Source organism: Gadus morhua, chromosome 7, assembly GCF_902167405.1.
Source record: "Gadus morhua chromosome 7, gadMor3.0, whole genome shotgun sequence".
Classification (NCBI taxonomy): Eukaryota; Metazoa; Chordata; class Actinopteri; order Gadiformes; family Gadidae; genus Gadus; species Gadus morhua.
In genome coordinates, this window is record NC_044054.1 from 9,661,960 (window position 1) to 9,685,470 (window position 23,511).

The following is a 23,511-nucleotide window of genomic DNA, read 5'->3' on the forward strand; positions in this document are numbered from 1 at the left end:
GCTTGACCTCCCAAAGAGTGGGCGATCTCTGGTTCATCAGGGGCTTACCGTAGGCCTTCCTCCCAAAGCATGGGCTATCTCTGGTACATCAGTTGCCATGCTTCCAGTCTGACTGGTACCGGGGGGCTGGGTCGCTTGCCAGCGACTTGGACTATTTCCACAGAACCCATACATGCCTGGTGGTTTTCAACCTCAAATGTCGCCTTGCGTTGTATAGGCGACTGTAAAATGACAATAAAGGCTATCTTATCAAATATATGTACTAAACGTGTAGGACAGTCGTGTTAATTTTTGCGGTATGCTGAACTATACAAACATACAGCATCATACAATTTTTGTCTTTCAACTGTACTATGCTACATATTAGTACATAGTAGCCAAATATGTGGCCGTAAGACATGTCGGATGATATATATATGTTGAATGTCTTCATGTGTTTTAAAATCAGGAACAGAGTCCCTTTGAGAGAGTGAATGCTTTGACGTTGCTCTCTTCCTACAATATCTCTCATCCTGCAACGACACCTGTGGGACTTGTTTGACAGAATAATAACAGTTTGCCCTGTGATGTGCCTTTTTGTTTGAATTCTGGTCTGAACTCTGATCCGTTCATCAATTGATTACTGCATTTTGATATTCTTTGATAAATCTTTACCTTTGCTCAATAGACAGATTGATCTCTAAAGCGAACATGTGTTCCCATAGAGCGGTCACTCTTCATGGAGACACAGCTCGGTAGAGGGGAGTCCGCTCTCTCCTGCTGGACTCTTCAATAAACCGTATTTATGATGTTTGGTTGATATTATTTTTGATAATCTTGATCATTTTTCCGTCTGTTAAATATCAGAGAATTCCATTGACCTGCTCCTTTTCATGGAGACACAACCGGGTTACAGGGGAGTCTGCTCTCTGCTGTTGCTCTGGGCTTCAACCAAACAGACCGAGCTTTAACGGCTCAGACTGAGGATATATCTATTTATCTGGGCTCTGGGATGGAGGCACAGACAATAGGATATCCTTTTCTTACCTCTGAGCATTACTCAGGCATTCCCCAGTGGTACTAGAGGTAGGGCCCCTCTTCAGACTCCCCCATGGTGCTAGGACCCCCTCATCAGACTCCCCCAGAGTGGTGTGTATTAGAATGATCTACCCCACACAGTGTGTGACCTTATTGCCTCTCATTAAAGAGATTATAGGCAATGCAGTTAAAACACATTTGAAGTCATTTATTTTCCTTTACAGTGACTGCAAATAGCTATAAGTTGTATTAAGTCAAATGATACGTAGTTGAAAGCAAAATGTTTTGTTTTGTGATAATGCTTCGAATGCAGTCTTGTAGTTGCAGAACAAATGACAACTTTTTCTCTCATTTGATGTTTGTAAACTCAAACGTTTCCTAAATCCCGGTAGATGTAATTTGTGTTGCAGTACCACAGTCAGCCATCCGGTAGCCCCGAACCGTTACTATCATTCTGCACGGTGAGGGGAATCTGGATCAACACGAGTAGACGAAAGCAGTGTTTTTTTTGTGATAAGATTCAAGACTCTCAGGTAAGTTGCTAAATATAGGCTAGTTCATATAATTCAAAGTCGTACCTAATGTTAAAAAGGACATCTTCTTGAATTATATCGTATGAACCCAGTGCTTCCCGCCACAACAGACTCAAGCTATCTTCATAAGGAGCTTAAGCTAACATAAGTTTCATTTAATCATTTAACATTAGTTCAGGTAAAATCAACACATCACAGTTACAAACCGACCAACAGTTTGATGTTTACCACAATTAATTAATTAGACAAATGCTACCTGCTTCAGCCATTGGTTTAATAATTGTTTTGCTGAATATTGTGAATCAAATCTACAATAATGAACGACGCTGAAGTTGGCATCCGATTCGCAGCATCCGATTCGGCTTGAAAACCACTTAGAATCTTCAAATCGGTCCTGATTGAAAACCACTACACCTAGACTCTTCAAATTTGGACTACATTATCACAGTGAGGCTATACATTATGTAAAACATAGTTTCAGATTTGTGAAACCTTTACCCTATTTGTGAAAATGCAATACAGGCTTATTTGAATGCTTTTTAGGGGTCCAGACCGCATTGCATTTTCACAAATAGGTTAAAGGTTTCACAAATCTGAAACTATGTTTTACATAATGTATAGCCTCACTGTGATAATTTAGTCCAGATTTGAAGAGTCTAGGTGTAGTGGTTTTTAATCAGGATCAGTTCTAATCCGGTCTGGACCCCTAAAAAGCATTACAATGTGCCTTTATTGCATTTTCACAAATAGGGTAAAGGTTTCACAAATCTGAAACTATGTTTTACATAATGTATAGCCTCACTGTGATAATTTAGTCCAGATTTGAAGAGGTGTAGTGGTTTTTAATCAGGATAAGTTCTAATGCGGTCTGGACCCCTAAAAAGCATTAAAATGAGCCTGTATTGCATTTTCACAAATAGAAAAAAGGTTTCACAAATCTGTAACTATGTTTATTATAATGTATAGCCTCACTGTGATAATTTAGTCCAGATTTGAAGAGTCTAGGTGTAGTGGTTTTCAATCAGGACCGATTTAAAGTGGACCAGCTGCTGAATCGGATGCTGCGAATCGGATGCCAACTTCAGCGTCGTCAATAACCAGATGAATGCACATTTAACAATTAAACGCAGCGTTAATCGTTAAAAAAAACAGTGTATTCTGTTACATTTCTCCTACTTTAACTGTGTAGAAGTCCATCATATCATAAAGTCTTAAAACTTAAAACAAGTGAAGTGTACCCATACAGTTATTTTTGGTCCCTATTATTACAGGGATCCCTACACCATGACAACACTGCCCTTCCCCTGCCCTGTGAGGCTGGGAGTCATGAAGAGTGAGGGCCTGGAGGAGCAGTTGCACAGATACACAATGGAAAAGAACCTGACCAAGATGGAGAAGTTATTGAGAAAGGGTAGGCTACTCTTCAAACTATCTGCAACCAATACGATTAACATGGATGTTCTGTGTTAAGCATGGAGGCCTTGTTGTCCTGTGCTGTAGGGGTGGATGTGGACTGTATCAATCACCTGGGTCAGACACCCCTGTTTTGTGCTGCCCTCCTGGGCCACGGAGCAGTTTCTGAGCTGCTGCTTCAGTATCGAGCTGACCCCAATCAGTAAGTGCTATTATTTCTCCAGAATAAAGGCGCTTTTTATTTCATCCCAAAGACCTCCTGCTCTCATCATACACATGGAGATGTAAGAAGGCAAATATAAAAGCCCCAGAAAAGTGGCTGCAAAGTTTTCTATTCAAAATGTCCATTTCAGTCCTAGGGTTAGGGTTAGTGTATCAACTCTATACAATTGTTGTGGTCCTTTTCTGGATTGAAGTTCTGTACTGGTCTCCCGTATAATGATCTAGATACCATTCAAACAAATCCCACTGAGATCTTAAAGTGGCTGCGTGACTGCCTTTAGTGCATTGTACCTCCATTTCTAACAATATAAATCGTACTCTTACCCCAGTCGCTGTAAGGATTTGAGCACCCCCGTCCACGCTGCTGTGTTCTCCGGTAACGCCCGGCTGCTCAGTGGCCTTTTGGATTCAGGCGGGGACATCAGACTCCATGACCAGGAGGGCAGAGTCCCTGGTGATTGGCTTATGGCTAATATTCCGGAGCATGGGGTCTGTGAGGTGTGGCAGCATGATGAAAACGAGAAAGGAAATTGTAGTCATAATTAAGCTGTGTGCCACTGGTTGAGTCAGCTGATATAAGACTGCATGCCTCCTCTCGTCTGGTCTCCGTGTTTCAGATAACTGAGTTTCTGCAGAGCTGTGCATCCCATGTGCACCAGTGTTTCCAGAGGCCAGGGATTAGGGAGCTGAGTCAAAGCCAACCCTTTAATTCTACTTCCTCTAAGATTTTGTTGCGAACACCCTCTATGTTGGGTCTTATAAAGTCACGGTAATATATGAAACATGAGCACATTTGATAGATAATCTAATCCATTGATATTTAGGGTTCATATATTCCTATTGGAGGGAATTTAGTTCAATTAGCTTTATTTAAATGATGGTTACTTAATTTAGGGTTTTGTGTTTATGTTTTCTGTGTTCACTTTCTTTGCCTTTATAGTGGATTGGTTCAACAGCTCCACAAGAAGAGCAACGACAACTACAACAAAGGCTTATGTACAACAGCTCAGTGCTTTGGCTTTGGAAAGGTAAGTTCACCCACCTGGCACCAGAATGTACAAAGGGAACTGAACATAAGTGATGTCTAAACTTTGTCCTCTTTGGGGTGTTCTGTGTGTGTCTAGGTGTGTATGGACAGACCCTGCAAGGCACTGGGTGTGTTGGCATCTATTCCATTGATCCAGGAGACCGATCTCACCCAGGCTGATGATGAAACTCTTCGCTCCTTCAGCTGTGGTTCTTTGACATCCATGACTAAGTAAGAATACAAGACAAAATCTGAGAGTATCTTCAGTATCTCAGCCTAGTACTGCAAAACCCAGTTCAGAAATTGGCATTTTCAAGCTTATTTCTTAAAGTTAGTAATAGAGAGAGAGAGAGAGAGAGAGAGAGAATTTACTGTGTGTCCATGTATGTTGGATGTGTCAGTTACAGCTGGAAAGGCTCCAGGGTCACGGTGAAACAGATCAAAGCATTGAAGGCAGCATACAAAGACCTGCTCCTCACTGAGCAGGAATACTGCAGGTGAGTTAAGGGCTTTCTCCCTGAGCAGGACTACTGCAGGTGAGTTAAGGGCCTTCTCCCTGAGCAGGAATACTGCAGGTGAGTTAAGGCCAGAACTGCAAACATGGGAACCAAATACCTTGACTGAAATTAAATACAGAAAGCCTTTAAAGGGCCACCTTCTACCGCAAATGACCTTGCCCAAAGAAGTTTACTTGTTGTGTTCCCATTGTTCAGGCATGAGCAAAACTACAGGGAGGACAAATAGAACCAATCCAATTCCTTCTTTGCGGTTCTCAAGTCACTGTGTCAGTAATGTATTATGCAGATTAGTTATTACAAGACTGACTTTTTGGGAAACTTTTTGGTTATTTTCCACTTACCCATAGTCAAACGAGAAGCACTGTTACAGAAGCATTGATACAGTCTATATCAATGGCTTTTCATTGATTTTGGTTACCTTGGGCAGATGCAAACTCGGTAAAATCATGTGATGGGTCGAGAAAATGGTATAGCACTTTTTTAGCAATCGTTTGACTCCATGCAAGTAATATAATATTTCCAGAAAATGTCTGAGCATTCCTTTTTAATAACAGTGTTTGTGTCCCAAACAGCCAGCTCTTTCACCCCCACCTACTGCAGCTAATGGCAGTGAGTCTATCAGCTGACCTTCTGCAGACCAGGCTAGTGTTTGAGAGGGTCCATGTCGATACCCTCCACAACCTGCTACACCACAAAGTAAGGGGAGAGTTGAGCAATAGTCCTTTGGGATATAATTCTTTGCTTATTGTACCCATTTTACATTGGCCGATGTCTTGTGTGAATATTCTAAAAACTGAAAATTAGGGGTGTCAATCTTTCAGTATCTGCTGCTGCCTGCTAAGAAAGGCAGAGTGGCAAATTATGGCATAAAAAGCAGAGTATAGAATAAGATTAACATAAGATTATGTTGTTTTTACATTTAAAAAGTTGTACCAACTGTTTGCAGTAATGTTGATACACAAAGAAAAAATCAAACCAAAAAACAAAGCTGATATCTACGGAGCATGGTAGAAAGAAACCTTGATATCTATATCTGTGAACACGGATTTGTAAACCTTTCCCTTGGATTCCGAAACCGTACTCATGGTTTTCCCAACCCGTGCGCACGGATTTGGTTTGTTCTACATGGTAGGGAGCATTGTGATGGCGAGCGCCTAACTGATTCAGACAGGCATCTATACAGTATGAATGACTGAATGTAGGGGTTACCATCCATAGTATAGACCAGGGGTCGGCAACCCTAGGCATGCGTGCCACCACTGGCACGGGGCATCATAATCATTGGCAAACTTAAAAAAAAAAAAATATATATTTAGATATTTATTTATCTTTTATTATAAAAAAAATGTCACAGCACAATGCGGAAGCATAATCATTACTACAGATTTTTTTTGCACTTTATTCTGCGTTAGGCATTTCCTCCCAGTGCAAATATGTTTAAATTAGTTACAGAAGGTAGTGTCGTGAAACGGGATCAATTACCGTAATAGTTTTTAAACCTATGTTGGGAGTTATAGAGAAGAAAATATTTAAAATATTGTTGCAAGTGGCCTGTATGCATCGCCTTCACATGGTTTTGCAAAGCTGTACGTGTCTTAAAAATATTGATGTGGATGGTTCCAGCATTCTCATATATTCTCTGTTTTTACATTTCTCACAGTGCAAATATGTTTTTGAATGAGTATCTGAAAATGGTGTTTTAAGATGGGACATATATGTAATTATAATTTGTAAACCCTTGTTGCAAATATAAAAACCCAAAAAATATTTTAAATGTTGATGCATGATTGCAGACTATATGGAAATAGTACAATTCCAGGTCTTCTGGAAATGGTTTTGGTCGCTGTGTCATAATTCAGCTTAATTTTTTATATATTCTTGCGTAAGGCACCCTCATTAACGAGAAAATGTCAAACTGGCACTGCATGTGAAAAAGGTTGCTGACCCCTGGTATAGATGATAACCGACATTCAGTCTATACTGAATCTATACTGTATATATTCTATACAGTATGAATGACTGAATGTAGGGGTTATCAACTATATAGTATGAATGACTGAATATAGGCTTTATCATCAATTCAGTATGAATTACTGAATGTAGGGTCATCTATGCAGTATGGATGACTGAATGCAGGGGTTATCATCTATACAGTATGAACTGGATGCAGGGTTTTCCTTTTCTCATGACGACTATGTTTTGTGTCTGTTTCCAACAGCGAGCAGAGTTCCCAGTACTGCATATGGCATGGTTGCTGCCAGTGTTGCTGCAGGTCTGTGAAGGAGTTCTTTACCTCCACAGCCGTGGGCTTGTGATCAGAGCCCTCTCCTCCCACAGCGTCGTTCTCACACGTCCGGGATTGGCAAAACTTACTGGGTTTGGCTTTATGGTTCATAGGTAGGTGGTAGTGGCAATAACCCCACAACTATAAAGCACTGAAGGCGGTCTTAAATTAAGTCCTATTTCCACCCTGTGTGTGCGTGTGGGTGTTCGTGCGTGCGTGGATGTTTGTGTTCTTCTCAGGAAGAGTCCATGCGTAAAACCTTCAGTTCAGTTGGACGTCCCCCCCAGCTTTTACAACTGGGCTGCCCCAGAGGTTATCAGGAGGAGAAGCTGCACAGAGAAGGCTGACCTGTACAGCCTGTGCACCATCATTCAGGAGATGTATACAGGTCTATATATATATAGATGTATATGTATATGTATGTATACAGATGTATTTATATATGGGTATATATATACAGGTATACCACTAGAGAAAGGTCAACAGTGCTTCTCTCTCTCACATCGGCCCTTGCCTAACATGAAGATGAACTAAAGATGGAAAATGTCCAAACAGAATTAATATAAAAACAAATATAAAAGCACATTATTATCTATTTAATTTTCCTGTTAAGCAACCCTTAACACTTCTTCACTCAAATATGCATTAGTGCAGACTTTGTTGCTTTCACGGGTCATTCTCCCACCAAACAAACCCACCTTTGGTTAAAACTGAAGGTAAATGTAAGTAAATAGTGCTGAATGCTCTGCTTGTAGACGCGGTGCCCTGGGGGGCGGTGGACCACAACTGGATCAAACAGGTTGTGGAGGGGGGTGAAGCTCTGCAGGCGGACAGCCGCGTCCCAGAGCCGTTCTACCCCCTCATCTGTGTGGGACTGCAACCTCACGCCACGGAGCGAACCCAAAGTGTGCAGGACCTCTGCGTTACACTGCGGTCTGACATTAAGGTGTGTGACCAAACCCAACGTGTGCAGGACCTCTGCTTTACACTGCGGTCTGACATTAGGGTGTGTTACCAAACCCAAAGTATGCAGGACATTTGCGTTACGCTAAAGTCTGACATTAAGCTGGGTTTCCCCACTGCCTGTCTATGGTTTTCAGGCAAAACTCATTCTGGTTCATTAGTAAAGGCCAACTTCATCTCAAAGTAATTTGGCATAATTGACCGTTGCTTGACAGCATAACTTGAGTTAAGGGGAATTTTATAAGTTAAAATAAGCTCCTTCAGGGCGAAAGAGCCCTCCGCCTCGCGTCTGGGTCCGATTTTCCCTGTCGGGGCTAATTTTCCCGATGACGGCCGGCGTTCTATACATGATCCCTTACTTATCTTACAATAATAAGATAATAAGATTAATCCTTTCTAAGATATCTTATCATTATAAGATATATAATCTATCATTATATTAGAGATGGTTATGTGCACTTCACCTGTAATTTCTATCAACAGACGCTTACTAAAGCCATATGATTTAAGCATACATCTGTAGGGAGGCAACAATATTTAGTCTGTTGAGCGTGTAACATAGGTGGCGATTTAAACAGGATGTTGGGATGGTTTGCAAGATGGAAGGATTCATGTGGGTTACGAAAGACTGGGAAAAAATATGTGTGTATTGACCAACGGATATTATAAATGAACACTGATTGAAAAAATATCAAATTAATTCATTATTGGAGTGATAAAGTACCATATTATGTTGTTTGGATGTTTTATAGAGTCTATTGCCCGACGGGAAGTTAAGCTCCTCCGGAGACTGGGGATACACAACAGGTAAGACTAGTTTAATCTGCTAATTAGTAAAGTAGTCGCACAAACAGGGTTACAGTTCAGGCTCAAGGATCTGCAGAGATGTATTCCAGCTACTTCCAACATCCTGTGGGTCAGGCACTGCTCCATTGGTAACCACCATGTTAGCAGGTACATTTAACATAACGCAGGTCACCCTGCGCTATGGTGGCCATGCAGCGTGGTCTAGCATTAGCCCAGGTTTCCAGATTGTGGCTTTTGGTCCATTTCTGACCAGTCTGCGACCGCTCACAGCAGAAGAGTCCTAGAGATAACACCAAAAATCGAACGATATTACATTCCTTCCTAATGCAAATTGATGCATTTACATATAATTTGACTACACTAGGGCTTAACTAGAGGTTAAGAAGACAGAGAATGCCAGCCAGGCAGTGTGCCCCAATGACCAGAGTTTTAGACTGTAGTTCTTGATGTCAATCAAGGTATTGGGTTGGACCATAGTTGCCTAAGATTAAAATCAAGTAAATGATAATCGAATACCTCCAATGTCCGAATGTCGGTTTCCAAATAGTTTTGCTTGCTGTGAACTTTGATGAAGGTTAAAATGTTGAACTTTCATCTAACTCCCCATTTTCCACACCTCCCTGTCCTAAAATATAAGGCAATTGTGTTGTATTCATCAAGATGCAAGAGTTATTCAAAGCAATTTGGCAGCAGCTCTTGATAAGCTCTCAATTCTGCCTTTTTCGTCTAGCTGCCCCTCACACACAGTCCTGGCAAACGGTGAATGAAAAGACTCACCAAAAACTGTCCAGTAAACAGGCCAGGCAGCAACCGATTCAGCATGAAGGGATCCAGTCAGGGGAGGAGAGGGAAGTAAAGATGGTTGAGCAGGTGACAGAAGAGGTTAAAGACGATGAACGTCCTCTGATCTCCGTTCTCCATCCTGTCCTCTCGGTCAACGGCGCACTACCTTTGGATGAGTGGTGCGTGTATCCCAGTGCCCCTCTTACACTCAGCGAGGGCTCCATGCGCTCAGACAGTGTGGAGGACTGTCTGGAGCCAGCCAAGAACACAGACCTCCTGACGGGTGACCTAAGGTTGTCAGAAGTAAGACAGGAGCAGATCGGTTCCATTGTGCTGAATCTCAAAGTATCCCAGGTACTGCTGCAGCAGGGCGACGCCAGCCTAGATGTTGTGGAGAGCTGCCTCCGGACCAGGGGAGGGAACGACGAGGTGGACTGTAGAGAAGCTTCCCCCACAAACCCATCCAAGTATAGGAGTGCTGTCGGCCCGCCTTCACCTCGCTACCGTCGGCCACCTCGTCCTCTAGCCAAGACACTGGAAAGACAAGGACATTATGGAGAGCGACCGCAGAGTCAGGAGCGAGAGAGAGAAGAGCTGACCTTTGGGATGGCTCCTTCTCCCTTTTTGAACAATGATTGTCAGGAATATAGAAAGAAATCTTATGAGCAGACTAATCGAAGTAGCTTGATTAACAAGGGATCACTTGATATTCATCCAAGACCAAAGCATGAGGTAAGAAACTGTTAGTTGGAGACATTAACTCCAACTCATATCAATATACATTTAAATAACTTTGGATGTATAATATATATTATAATTATTTTTTATAACTAATTTCCACCTCTTATAAGGTACAAGGTATTTATATGTTTTTTTTTCTGGTACTTCTAGGAAGTTGGAGGCATAAATTCCAGGGCTTGGTCCCACCTTCAGGATCTCCCTGGAACACGGAAAATAAATGAGCTCATAGAGAGGTACGTTTCTGTCCGAGATAAAAACAGGATCTTTTTACTTAACATCTGTTGAACTTTAATCTGAGGCAGTCACTGACGTTTGAGAGGATCCAGTTCCTTTATCTCTGCTTAGGTTTTGATAGGTGGGAACACAATGTGGTAGGTAGGTGGCAGCATGTAATTTACCCTGAGTGATGAGATGTTGCTAAACGACACTCCTTTCCAAAGTAATGTAGAGCACAAAACGGGTGGAAGGCTTGGCATGTTCCCCGGCACTATCATGGCCACCAGTGGGGCAGAAAGGGCAGACTCATTGACTCCCAGCGCTATCACAGCCAAAGTCACAGCAACAGTAACTGTGTTTCTTTCTAGGTCATGCGCCTCACCAGACTTTCTGGAAGGGATCCAGTCGTCTCTACAGCAGATGGGCGTCCAGGCCCAAGCCACAAAGACCGGTAATACCATAAACCTGATGCATATTTACTGCTTCAGTTTTTTGGTTGTTTTGTGGTTCCACAGAGCCTGTTCTCTGGTCTCTATAGGAGAGTTGCATAATGGACCTTTAAAAAAAATGAATGCCCCAATGCCATTTCATTAGTTTGAGTACTGAGTATTCACTGTATTCATATATGTTGGTTGCCATTGTCTAGTGTGGCTAACATTAGCAAACATTTTGACGAAAATGAACGGTATCAAGGTCGCCCGTCTCCGGGCTCACAACGATGAACAAAGCCCTCCGCCGTGCTCTTACCTCTGCTCCCTGCTCAGGGAATCCGCTGGCTTTGGATTTGTCAGGGTGGAGGCAAAGATAATGATGCACTTCCTTTGGGCTGTGATTGACCCTCTTGGTCTAGCTGTCGGTCGGTTGACCTGGTACGCAGGACAAGGACCGATGACACGGACCCTGGGGGGAAAGGCAGGACCTTCATCCCCTCAGGCGTCATTAAGGATCCCCCCCCCCCCCACACACACACACACACACAAACACACTCGGGAATCTCTAGTCCTGACTGTCTTTTGATGGAAGGGTTTTCTACAAAGGACAATACAAAAGAGTCAGCTAAACATGAGAATAAGTAGCAGCTAGAAGGTGTGTTCATTTTGCCCCTGTTTACTGATACTGAGGTCCATTGCAGATAGCAGCAGTGAGAGTGAGTCTGACAGAGATTTCCACACAGTCAATCAGACCTTCGCGTTGACTTCTAAAGGCTGTGACGACCAAGAGCCTTCACAGGTAAAAAAAGAGAGTCAAACCCAGAGTGTGGACAACTTGAAACAACAACACGCTCGCCCTGACCCGTTTGATTGCGTTTCCAGGAGGAATCCAACTCTGATACAGACGATCGCCACACTACCCTGAGATCATGTCCTACTGTGCACAACCCCGACCCAAAAGCTACCCAGAGTCAAGTAAGGGAATCTTTCATCCCTAAACAAATAGTCATTGACTGTGTTGCAGCCACACAGGATATTCCTGATGCCACAGAATGGTGTATTCTGTGGACGAGTGTATTGAGTGTGTTACCCTTTTGAATCCGATCCAGGATCCTGGCTCAGAAGAGGGTGGAGATGTAATCCCAGTGGTGTTCGGACCAGAGGGTTGCAGACCAGAAGGACATTTAGCCAACATCACACACTGCGGTCAGAAATTAGTATCAAAGCCTGTTAACTATTATTTATATAACCCATGCACAAAGAAAATAAGCTATACGTGCATGGATTTAAATTCAGATATCAGAAACTATGGGTGAAACGGTCCTCATTACTCTTTAATATTTAATATTATCGTTTTATTAAACAGACTCCCTGTTTTGTGGGAAAAGACGTTTAAAGTTATGAACCAGTTCATAATATTTAAATATTAATACAAAGCAGTAATGGCCAATAATGCTCCTCTCTAATCACTTCATCCAGAGGATGAATGTGTTCTGAGTGAAAAGGAAATGCCCTTCGATGGGGACTCTGCTAGACCAGCGCTGTCGAGACTCAAGAACACCACATCAGACCCATCATGCCTGGCTCAAGTCGACTCAGACATGTAAGTGTCCACATATATTGATGTATCTTTATATACCTTTTCCTGTACGATTGTATAGGCAAAAACTCTTGAGATACCTAAGAGGCAGAGATACATAAGAGGCCTACAGCCTATGTAAAGGTCTTCCTTCTGTGACGCAATAATTATAAGAAGTATTTTAAAGCCATCCTTTTTGGTCAAATAATGAGGGGAATTCTGATGATCCATGAACAGGCTGCAACACTTTACAGAGCTGGCTGAACTCTCCAGCATCACAGGCTCTCCTGGCCAGCACCAAGACGGGCTCTTTCGGACCTCCCTCAACAGGCCTCCTCCACCGTGCAACAGCACACCACGGAGCCTGGGTAAACACACTGCCCCTCCTCCTTTACCTTGAGCCCTGTGCTCCTTAGAGGAGCAGAATGTCCAAACCTTTTTTTAGGGCTGAATAGTTTCCATGTTTTTTAAAATAGTTGTATATCTTTTGTTCTGTTGATGTTTGTGTTGTATAATTCTATTCAACAGCGCATTTGAAATCCAACCCTACGGGCACTGAGGTGACCAACAGCCCCATCCTGGAGGCTCCAGCAGTCCAGTGGACTTCTATGTCTTTGAACTCTGAGAGCTTTACCACAGCAGCTGCAGATGTTTCAGGGGACGGCCTCGTAAGTGGCCAATGCTGTCAACAGTCCGAAACCATTTGGCTACTTCTCTGGTTGAATATCATTGTCTGGGATTGCACTGGTTAATTATCAACTATCTTTCTTTTGCCATTACCAGCAGGACAACCTGGTGGCCACAAACACTATTCAGTCTCCATTCTTGAAAGTCGACCCTGGCCCCCAGCCTCCTAGTCACCTCCTGCAGAGCCCTGACTTGAACCTTGCTGGCTCCACGGACCGGGCACAGTGTCCTGGGCCTGGGAAGGAGCAGAGAGGAGCCGGGAGGGAGGCAGTGGAGGGAAGGCAAGAGGAGCAACATGCCGAGGGAGCAGGACCGTGTGCAGGGTTGGATGAGGGGGATAGAAGTGGACAGCAGGGGGATGGGAAGGGCCACTGTGTGGAGGCAGCGGAGCATGCAGGACCGGACCACCGAGGCGCCACTGAGCAGCCTCTGCCTGGAGGCTGTGGCGCTGCTAGTGTTATGAACAGAGGTTGGCAAAACACACAACCCGTCACTTGAATCCAAGTGATGCACACATTCATCACGTGACGATCCCATCTGAATGTATGTAGTTATATTTACTGTCCTTGCATGGCAATATAACTTTCTAGAGTTAGGGCGACACCTTGCCCATCAACTTTTTTATTTGTATTGTTGTGCAATGGAAACTGATTTTAGTAACCTTGGAAAAATGACGGCTGTTCATCAACTTGTTGACTTGGCGTCAGCTTATTAACTTGCGACTTCTCCCCAGAGTTGAAGGGACTGCTGGACGACGATGAGGAAGGAGCCCTACACAAGGCTTGTGCTGACCAGTGTGGTGAGCACACACACGTTGGGTTCAGTTGGCGTGGTGAGAGGTTGATCAGTGCTTGTGGTTCACTGTAAGCTGATGATGACGATTCCCCAGGAGACCTTCAACCAGTTGGAGGCAAACCCTCAGAAGACCCCAGCTCACTGGAATGGAGTGACAGGTATGTGTACCCACTGTTGGTAAGACATGAGAGCTATAATGTGATTGTCAGCTATTATGAGTGAGAATATTGAGAGAATATCTGTTTCCAGTTGAATGCAGCTGCCTCTGTATGAGACCGTTTAGATGTGAGACCGCTCCCGCCTTACCCTGTGTTCCTCCATTTTAATGTCGATTAAAAAAATGCTCTTACACACTACATTGCTAATTTATTCCGGTCACCAATTTATGCATTGCACAGTCTTGCTGTGCGTGCAATATAAAGTTGTTTTTCATGACACAATCAGAAAGACGAACGGGAACGCTATAAATGCTCCGAGACCGGAAATGACGACAAAAGTGCAACTCGGAAGGCTGGCGTGCGAGGATTCAGGAACACCATTAGTTCTGACCAATCAGGGCATCTCTTGCCTGGGAAATCAATCACTGTTGCTTGAATGCAACACTTCCATTGGCTTAGGAACGTAGAGAGAAAGGGGCAGGATGTTTTTGGCGGGGATATTTTTAATTGTCTTTTGTAGTCTCGTTTTATATACTTTATATATACTTTTATATACCCCCTCGTCGTTAGGCTGGGACTTCTTAATGAAAACGCTTAAACAGGGTTGCGGTATTTCGTGCAGCGCGTGAGCCCGTCCTGGCCGATGGAACACCTGGTAGTCCTGCAGAGTCAGGAACCTGACTCTGGCGTTGGTGTCTTTGGCCGTCGCCATCCATTTTAGGGATGGCGAGGCTGAGGAGATAGTATCAGAGCTTTTCCAGGGTCCACTTAAGCACACTCTCCTGACCGGACCTAGGATAGTCCAGCTTCCAGCCCCACCTCGGATGCGTCAGTGTGGACCACGAAGGGGAGGCTAAAATCGGGGGTGATTATTACTGGCTCGGTGCAGAGGGCCTGCCGCAGGCTCGAGAAGGCCTCTTCCAGCCCCAGGCGGCACTTTTTTGGGTTGGCTGTTCAGTTTACGGAAGTCAATGCCGGTGGGTCCCGTCTGGTTTGGGAACCAGAACTCAGGGCTGGACCAGGCGCTATGGGACCCCTCTATGACCCCCATCTGCAGCGACCTCGGCCCTGATGACGGCGCGCCGTGCTACCGGGATTCGGTAGGGGCGGAGGTGGACTCTGACTCCCGGTTCTGTCCGGATGTCGTGGCTGACGGTTGTGGTCCTCCCAGGTCGGTCGGAGAAAAGGTCAAGATGCTGGAGCACCATTTCCCGCATGTCCTGGGTCTGGCTCGGGCTTAGCACCTCCACCACTGGGACCTCGGGAGGGGGTAGTCGAGCGGACAGCCTCAGGAGAGTTGGGTCCCGCGGAGCGGTCAGTGGTTGCCACCGCTTCAGCAGGTTGATGTGGTATAGCTGGGTGGGTTTGCGTCTCCCCGGTTGCCGTCCCCGGTAATTGACGTTGCCGACCCGGGTTGAAGGTGCACTTGGGCTTGTTGGGCTCGTCCGAGGTGATCCCGGACCACGGGCCGGGTAAGCGCCTTTCAGCCCCGAACCTGCTCTACGTGCTCATTATATAGGTGCAGTGGGGGGTGGGTTGGATCTCTCAGGCGTCCCGGGCGATGTCGAGGAGCCCTTTCGGTCGTCTGCCGTAGAGTAGCTTGAACGAGGAGAAGCCAGTGGAGGCCTTGGGAACTTCCCTGATGGCGTACAGGAGCAGCTGGTCCCAGTTCTTCCCGTCGACTTCCATTACTTTTATCAGCATGTGTTTTAATGTCTGATGAACCTCTCTACCAGTCCGTCGGTCTGGGAGTGGTAGACGGAGGTCCGGAGGTGGCGCATCTGTAACAGACTGAGTAGGTCTTTTAACACCCGGGACATGAAACAGGAGCCTTGATCTGTCAGTATCTCCATGACCACCCCCACCCTGCTAAATAAAATCATGAATTCTCTCGCCATCGCCTTGGCTGTGGCGGCGCGGAGAGGAACGACCTCTGGGTAGCGGGTCGCGTAATCTACCATGACTTGTATGTAGCGGTGGCCTCGGCTAGTTCTGGGGAGGGGACCTACGATGTCTAATGCTAGCCTGTCGAATGGGACCTCTATCCGGGGCATGGGTATGAGGGGATTCCGTACCGATGGTCTCGGGGCGGTGCGCTGGCACTAGTCTAGGCTCGGCAGTAGTCCTCTATGTCCATCTTTACCCCAGGCCAGTAAAACCTGTCCAACACCCGGTCCCTGGTCTTATTCATCCCCAGATGAGCCCCGAGGAGGTGTGAGTGGGCCATGTATAGCACCTCACGTATGCCCGTGGAACAACCATCTGTTCCGCCTCCTCTCCCCCCTCTGTACTACCCTATACAGTACCCCCCCCCCCCCCTGTACTGGGTACTGCAGGCCACTCACAGTGTCCCGAGATAGTCCATCTTGGGTTTGCACGCGTCCCCAGGCGTTTCTTAGGGATTCGTCCTCCACTGGGCGGTGGTGAACTGTCTTTCCCTGTCCGCTCGCCCCTCGACGGCCAGGGGGAAGTCGGAGAACTCGATGAGGGGTGGGCTTTCCCTCTCCTCTGGTGGTGATATTATGCTTTTTCGACCTTTTCCCTTTGTCTGATTATTATACGACGTGTGTATACATGTTTTACGTCTGCTAAGCTAGACAAATCTGACTCTGAGCCAGGGGAAGTATTTGCGACCACCGAGAACGCCCCTCAATAAGTGTGCAGTTGGCGGTGCTTTAGTGCAAAAGTCGCCCCTCCCGGCTACCCGCAATGTTTATGACTTCTCAGGAGTGGGAATTTGCCAAACACACGCGCAAAGCGTTCGACCAATCACAGCGGTGTGGGCGTGCTGGCAAATCACAGCAGACTGGGCTACTCAGGAGGGGGCCTTAATGGAATATGATACAAATCAGTTTTGATAAGATGTTTTTAATGGGGAAAATTGGTTTTGCAGAAATTAAAAATGTGAGAATAATAAGGGGTATTTCTAACATACTGGCATGTAACCCTATTCTAGTAGTACCACCAAATGCAATTATTAACCCTAAAAAAAATATGATATGGGATCTTTAAGCATTATACAGTGAAACAGAAATCAAGGAAATAGTCCTGTCTATTTATGGAATATCCACTGATTCAAACAATTAATAATTAGTCTATTTGTTTTGTAGTATGCCTCTCTAATTTAGCATTGCGGGCAAACAGATGTATAAACACACCCTCTTTTCAGGGCTCACTCTACTTTGGACGAGGCCCTTGCAGATAGCAGAACTCCCAGACTCGTAGGGCCGGCCGGGGCCACGGAGACGGTGGGTTCAGTTAACAGTGCTCCCAATTTGGTCAAATGAAAATACTCCAACCGGGTTCCGACCTTTCAAAAGTAATATTTATCAGCAGGGTAAATGGTCAAAGAGGTTGTCCTTGACCACAACGATAAAAGAATCACAAATGTCGCTGCATTTTAGACCATTACATACATGACATTAATCTGCCCGTTGCTGCCAAGTATAGAGAGCATGTGTAATGGTTACACCTCGGTGCTGGTTAATGGAAGTATCTGCTCCCTGAATGGCCAGGGAAGCCCCAGGTGAGGACCATGCTGATGGGGATGAATACAAGATCAACCACCACAACAGGAAGCACCTCACCGGCATCTCAAACGACTGAAGACGCGTTTTCTTTTTGAAGTCAGACGTTGAGAATGTGTTGAGAATTATTGTTGAAAAAGCTTAACTTACAATTTTGTATTAACGTAAAGTAGAAATATTTACATATTTGTTTTTCTCATTATCTGAAATAAGTTATTTTACAATTCTTAAAATATGAATGTTATTGACAATGTACTGGTGTTGATTTGGCAATGTTCTACCGAAATAATGTGTTCTCTGTAAACGTCAAGTTAAGCCATTAGTAGTATGTTTTAGAAAACAAACAAGTCTTTTCTTTTTGATACATTTATTCTGAAACCGTATGCATTTCCTAGCAAGTTATCAGTCAATTGTTCCACACATTCAGCTCCAAATGGTCATTGGCTCATCCTAAGCTTCACAGTATTATAGGAATAGTGTAATACATTGTAGATCTTGTATTGATTGTTCAGAAATTAGCATGTTGTAAAAACATAATTCAACCACATTTTTAAAAGGTGAAAATTTTGTGGTTCACTGAAAGGCATGCTATATTCAAGTCCACCCAAACGGTGGGTCTTGTGTGTTTAAATCCACACAAAAAACTTGTGGAATGTAATGGCTTTGCTGTGGTGCACAAAAATTCCCCATTTATTTCTATCGCTACTAAAAGGTGTTGCAGGAGCTTTTTTTTCCACTGATGCATCTTCTGAAGGGTTAGGTGGACATTGTAAAACAAAAAAATAGTAAACCATACAGCTAAGTATACAACATTCATTCAGTAATGCCTTCACAGCCAAGGCACCATCTGAGTTATTTGAAACAGCTCAAACTTGTTTTGTGAGCAGCGCTTGTAACATAACACCAGACTGATTTAATGCTGTGCGATTAAAATGTACTGAACCTTCTCATTTCTGAAATGAATTGTTATTTTTCAATCCAGATTTTTTTCTCTATTGCATGAGTCTTAAAAATCCAATCCTCTATTTCCTATATTGATTCAATCCAATCCAAAAAATAGGGCATTTTCACATTTCACAATTAATCAGTGTTCAAAAACCGCTGACATGCCAGATCTGGGGGGAGCATCTTTTAATGGATTCAATGTCACATCGTTTACAGAACGTTGAAAATAATCTGAATTCCTTGCACATTCACGGAGGGTGAATGGTTAGGTTGCAGAATAAAAGACAAAGCATCACAATATAAGGATGTTGATGGACTCCATGATGTACAACTTGACCATCATTTTCTGCGGCAGGTTGAACTTCTTCAGCATCTGCAGGAATAAAACCTCTTGATAGTGGAGGTGCTGGGAGATGATTGTCCCTTGGGATCAGAAAGACGTTTTTTTGCACAACGAGCAAAAAGCTTCTTGGTCATTTCCCATCACGGGTTTCAGCCAGTCTTTTAATTTCGGGTCGTCCACCCACGTTTGTGAAAACTTGCATTTACCCATTCTCTCATAGAGCTAGAAACTCAGCCGTACAGAACTCTGAGGGGGAAAGGCGGAAAATTTTGCCGGCGTCGCTATAGCAACCAGCGACGCCAACTCTAACAGTTACTCAGTTCAGGTCCTGCTGGCACCGTATACTGTATTTTTTAGGCTAGATTCAGTTAAAACATGTAAACACATATTAAGCAAAAAATGGAAACTCATTTTATATTGAGGTGGTGAAAACTACTACGAAGTCAAATTGCGTTTGTTACCTCAAGGGCCTTAATTTTTTATTTTATTTTTTACTACCTTTTACTACCGCGCGGACACCCTGGAGGCGGCCGGTTGGGGCTCCTCAAGTCTGCTAACATCTCTACACTTTTCATAGCATTCACCTTGTGGGAACATAACGTCTCTTGATCCGGGTGACCCCAAACATTCTCAAAGGCATACGTAAAAAAGATGAGCTGGTGTTTGAGTGTCTGCTTGTGGAAAGAGGGCATCACTTTAAAGATAGGAGTAGGCCCACATAGAAGTCCATTTCACCAACCTCCTGCATTTAAGGGGACAGATGCTGGCGCAGTCGAAAGTGTTGGTCGGTCAACTAACGCCCGCCGACCTGTCTGTCCTAGATGTTTCTGAGAAGAAGAGAATGGAGAAGGGATAAATCGACTTTTGTTTGCTATTAAATGAATGACTTTAGACATTTTAAAGTTTCAAAACACTTATGGGTGAGGAGAGGATTGTTTACATGTTGCATTGACATTAAGTGTCATTTCAAGCAAAGTAAATATTTTTTTAAAGGAGATAAATCCTAGACACAGAAGTCTGTCCCGTTTCCTTCAAATGTCTGTTAAGCAGTCAGAGGAAATCAACCAATCCACAGGCATGCTAGTAGCCTATGTAATGAAATCGTGTTAAACCAGATAATTGGCAGATGAAGAATGATGACAAACAAACATTGACTCACTTTGTTGCTGCTATTGTTTGACAACTGGTGTAACCTGTAAAAGCAAGATTAGGTTTAGATAAATTTCTCTTAATAGTGAATTACGTTTTTGGACAGCGTTTCAAGCGTGCATGCACACTTTGGCTGAGGGTAACCAGGACTGGTTTTGACTTACATCTGTCATGCTTTGCGAAGGACCCTGGGCGATGAGCTCCGCTGCCTCCTGCGCTTCTCCAGTCAATGGGGAGATCTGTACATTTACACCACAGCATTAAATGTAACTTTCTCATCTGTAAACAGAAATCAACCTTTTATATGCAATTTACATTGCACACATAATTTACTTATGGTTGATTGTATATCCAGACTTTTACTGCTAAACCCCTTTGTAAAAATGTTAAATCACAGCTGAACTGACCATCAACGTATTGTAAACTTAAAAAATTCCAGAGATAATCTGTTAGAGTTGCTCATGGTATTGGGATTCATGTAGTTTAGGGGACACTTGCCTTAGAATTGTCTGTCTGTTGGAAGTGCTGAATGAGCTGCAGAGTACCATCCAGCTGGCCTCTGATAGAGTCCATGGACTCCTTCTGGGCGGTGGCGATCTCCTGTACCTGTGTGGACAGTGCTGCGTGTTTGGCCTTGATCTGACCCAGGGAATCCAGCATCCCAACTAGATTTTCCTGTTGGAATAAAACAAGACATTAATATACTATACACATACATAATATACACTACATAAGTGATTTTTCAGGTATTTTCGTTAAATATTAGATTTGGCCTCTTCTTTGTGCACTGCTCAATTACTTCGAATTAAATATGATGCAATCGAAAAAATGTATTTGTTGCAAGTGTGATGCTTAACTGGATTATTATGCATCATTTGGTTTTCGATAATGTCGATAGTACAGATGTGTTTTAAGATGGCTGATCAAGGGAGGGGAGAGACCTCGGCTGGGGCCCCATCTCCGGTGTGGTGGGCGTTGATGAAGTCCAGCTTCAGCCGTTTCTCGATGTAGTCAAGGTCCGCCTCAGACTTCTGGAACTGAAAAAATAGTTCCAATAAGTCCTTCATTAGTACATAAGCTATGGATTTAAAATATATATCGATAGATGTATACAAAAAAAAAAAAAAAAGCTCTAAGCTTTAGACAAAACCCAATTATTTTTTTATAGAGATTTTTAATCATACCATCATATGAGTTACTCTTCGTTTTGGTTAGACTAATACAAATGCTGAAAGGCTGTAATATTATTTAACTATTTTTCTAATCTAAATGTGGTGAAAGCAGCTACAGAAGCAGCTGAAGGACCCAATATCTCCATCTCAGGCCCTGTTCTAAGAGAAAGTGGAGCTAACAATGCATTGAAGTTGTCATGAAGTGTACCCAAAACTAATGGGGGCACGGGTGATGCCATCTTAAAACAAATCAGATACAGATATTGAAACCATAAGTATTTGCCAACAGCGATTATATTAATTTTGATCTCAAACAATTAGAACAGCTAGGCTTCTACCTGGCATTACTGCATACTGTATGACCTATAAGGGTCGTTTCAGGGAGAGATTCAGAGGATCACATTGTATTATTTGTATACAAGCCAGTGTTTTCTAACCAATTATCTAACCACTTTTTTTTTAATAGTCCTCTTCAATTTTGGCATCTACACCAAACATTCATATTCTATAAATGTAGGTTTGTGTATAATGATATGATGCTGTGGACACAATTTGAATAATTTGACCGCAAACAGTAACAGTACTTGTTATCTTAAAAGAGACGGAATTCCCCCGTCTAGGGTTCATGAAGTACCAGCTACTATCTGATGATAGATAATCATTTCTGACAAAAGGCGTTCAATTAACCTTAAAATTGTTTGTAGCTTGCAATCTTTTTGGTATGAATCCATTCATATGAAAATAAAAAGAACCAGAATCTTTAAAAACAGTTTATTTTTACTAAAGAAATAAACATTATAGACCAGTCACTGCATGCTGCCATGAGCCAAGTTTTAAGACCAACACTGAAACCCTATAAGCAATATTGCACTACTCTGAACTCAGTGGACAGCAGGGGCAATACTGATAGGGTTGCAGGATTTTCTGGTAAATGCAAGATTACTGATGAACAGCAGCAGGACCCAACTTTATAGACACACTGTAAGATCCAGAGAGCCATTTCAGAATCAATCAACTGAGTTGAAACTGTGTTGTCAGGGAGAGTTGATCTCAGCAACCATCAGATGCTTTGACAATACTATTGCACTGCTAGCTGTCCAATACAGTAGTGCAATGAAGTCAGAGCACCTGCCAGCAGCATTGTCAGGTGGGTTCATGGACAGGCAGATGGACAACAAAGTTATGTTAACATTTGTTTGTCTGCGTTAGTACATTTTGTTTAATTGAACCATTAATGGCTCATACTTTAGATTTAATCTAAACAAATGAACACAGCCTCCACATATACAAAACAATGCATACTCCAAACCGTGTTGTCAGATCTTTTTTAATTAAGTTTCATGCTTGGTAACGCTTGACCCAACATTTCATACATCAGATGACAATACTAGAGGATCTATGATAGATGATACTAGAGTATATATGATAGTTAATACTTATACTAGAGGATCTGTGATGCTTTTACAATCCCCAAATTCTAAGCATTTTTTTAATTTCCTCTGAAAATACATCCAGATTCCTGTTGGTTTTCTGCTCTCTTACTATGGGAACAGACCCAGAGAGGACCACCGGTGCGGCGTTATGTACGTTGTGGTGCTATTGGGTCTCTAGCCTCATAAGGCGGCCAGTGTCCGGCACTAGTCGGCCTCGGAGCCTCAAAGCGGACCTGTCGTTGTGTTGAAAAACAAACATTATGCGTAAAACCAAGGCAGCCTGAACTCATCCACCCATTTTTGGACGGAAACGAACACGAACCATCTGTTTAGGACATCTAAAGGACATCTAACCCTAACCAATAACCAGTTTAGGACATCTAAAGGACGGTTTAGGAAATCTAAAAAAGACCGTTTATGGACCGACAACTAAAGGATATCTAACCCTATCCAGTTTAGGACGTCTAAAAGGACATGTTAAGATGTCTAAAGGACATTTAACCCGTTCGCTTTCACTCCCGAGGAGGATCAGAATAGAGACCGTTTTGTTTCGGTTTTGCACATGTATTTTTCTCCAAACTGACGTATCACAAGCTAACAGTAAACTTTGAAACATTAAATGTATTAAAACAACATGTATTTGTCATTGTTCTGGACAAAACCACCATTGGAGGCGAATAGCTTACCATCGCCTCTAGCTTTTCGACGGTGGTCTCCATGTTGAATAGTTGACATTCTTCAGACCGGAAACCCCAAAGATAGACTGCC

The 23,511-nt window shown here is 43.4% G+C and overlaps 2 protein-coding genes across 5 annotated transcripts; one reads left to right on the forward strand and one right to left on the reverse strand.

Annotated features, from left to right (window-relative positions):
* The first annotated feature begins 1,435 nt into the window (after positions 1–1,435).
* Positions 1,436–18,654, forward strand: tex14 (testis expressed 14, intercellular bridge forming factor). Of its 2 annotated transcripts, none has more exons than XM_030361717.1 (27): positions 1,436–1,550; positions 2,822–2,961; positions 3,051–3,165; positions 3,515–3,683; positions 3,803–3,954; positions 4,126–4,213; positions 4,310–4,443; positions 4,614–4,709; positions 5,303–5,426; positions 6,949–7,127; positions 7,254–7,402; positions 7,770–7,960; positions 8,730–8,784; positions 9,515–10,299; positions 10,459–10,541; positions 10,893–10,975; positions 11,657–11,754; positions 11,838–11,930; positions 12,065–12,161; positions 12,435–12,558; positions 12,772–12,902; positions 13,063–13,202; positions 13,321–13,690; positions 13,955–14,020; positions 14,111–14,174; positions 17,344–17,422; positions 17,690–18,654. In XM_030361717.1, the coding sequence occupies exons 2-27, from the start codon at positions 2,835–2,837 to the stop codon at positions 17,702–17,704; spliced, it is 3,807 nt and encodes a 1,268-aa protein (XP_030217577.1). In that variant the 5' UTR covers positions 1,436–1,550; positions 2,822–2,834; the 3' UTR covers positions 17,705–18,654. The 2 variants fall into 2 exon arrangements, with proteins under 2 accessions (XP_030217577.1, XP_030217576.1); XM_030361716.1 differs by having other exon boundaries at positions 1,437–1,550; positions 13,318–13,690.
* A 161-nt stretch (positions 18,655–18,815) lies between these two features.
* Positions 18,816–23,506, reverse strand: ska2 (spindle and kinetochore associated complex subunit 2). 3 transcript variants are annotated; one of them, XR_003977373.1, is made up of 7 exons: positions 23,430–23,506; positions 21,080–21,175; positions 20,637–20,813; positions 20,303–20,377; positions 20,149–20,182; positions 19,729–19,816; positions 18,816–19,019 (listed from the first exon to the last, which is right to left on the reverse strand). XR_003977373.1 is itself a non-coding variant. In XM_030361719.1 (6 exons), exons 1-5 carry the CDS (start codon positions 23,460–23,462, stop codon positions 20,159–20,161), a joined length of 405 nt encoding a protein of 134 aa, XP_030217579.1. In that variant the 5' UTR covers positions 23,463–23,506; the 3' UTR covers positions 19,399–19,816; positions 20,149–20,158. The 3 variants fall into 3 exon arrangements, 1 of the variants encoding a protein (XP_030217579.1); XR_003977372.1 differs by having other exon boundaries at positions 18,816–19,069; XM_030361719.1 differs by lacking the exon at positions 18,816–19,019 and having other exon boundaries at positions 19,399–19,816.
* Positions 23,507–23,511: the final 5 nt, after the last annotated feature.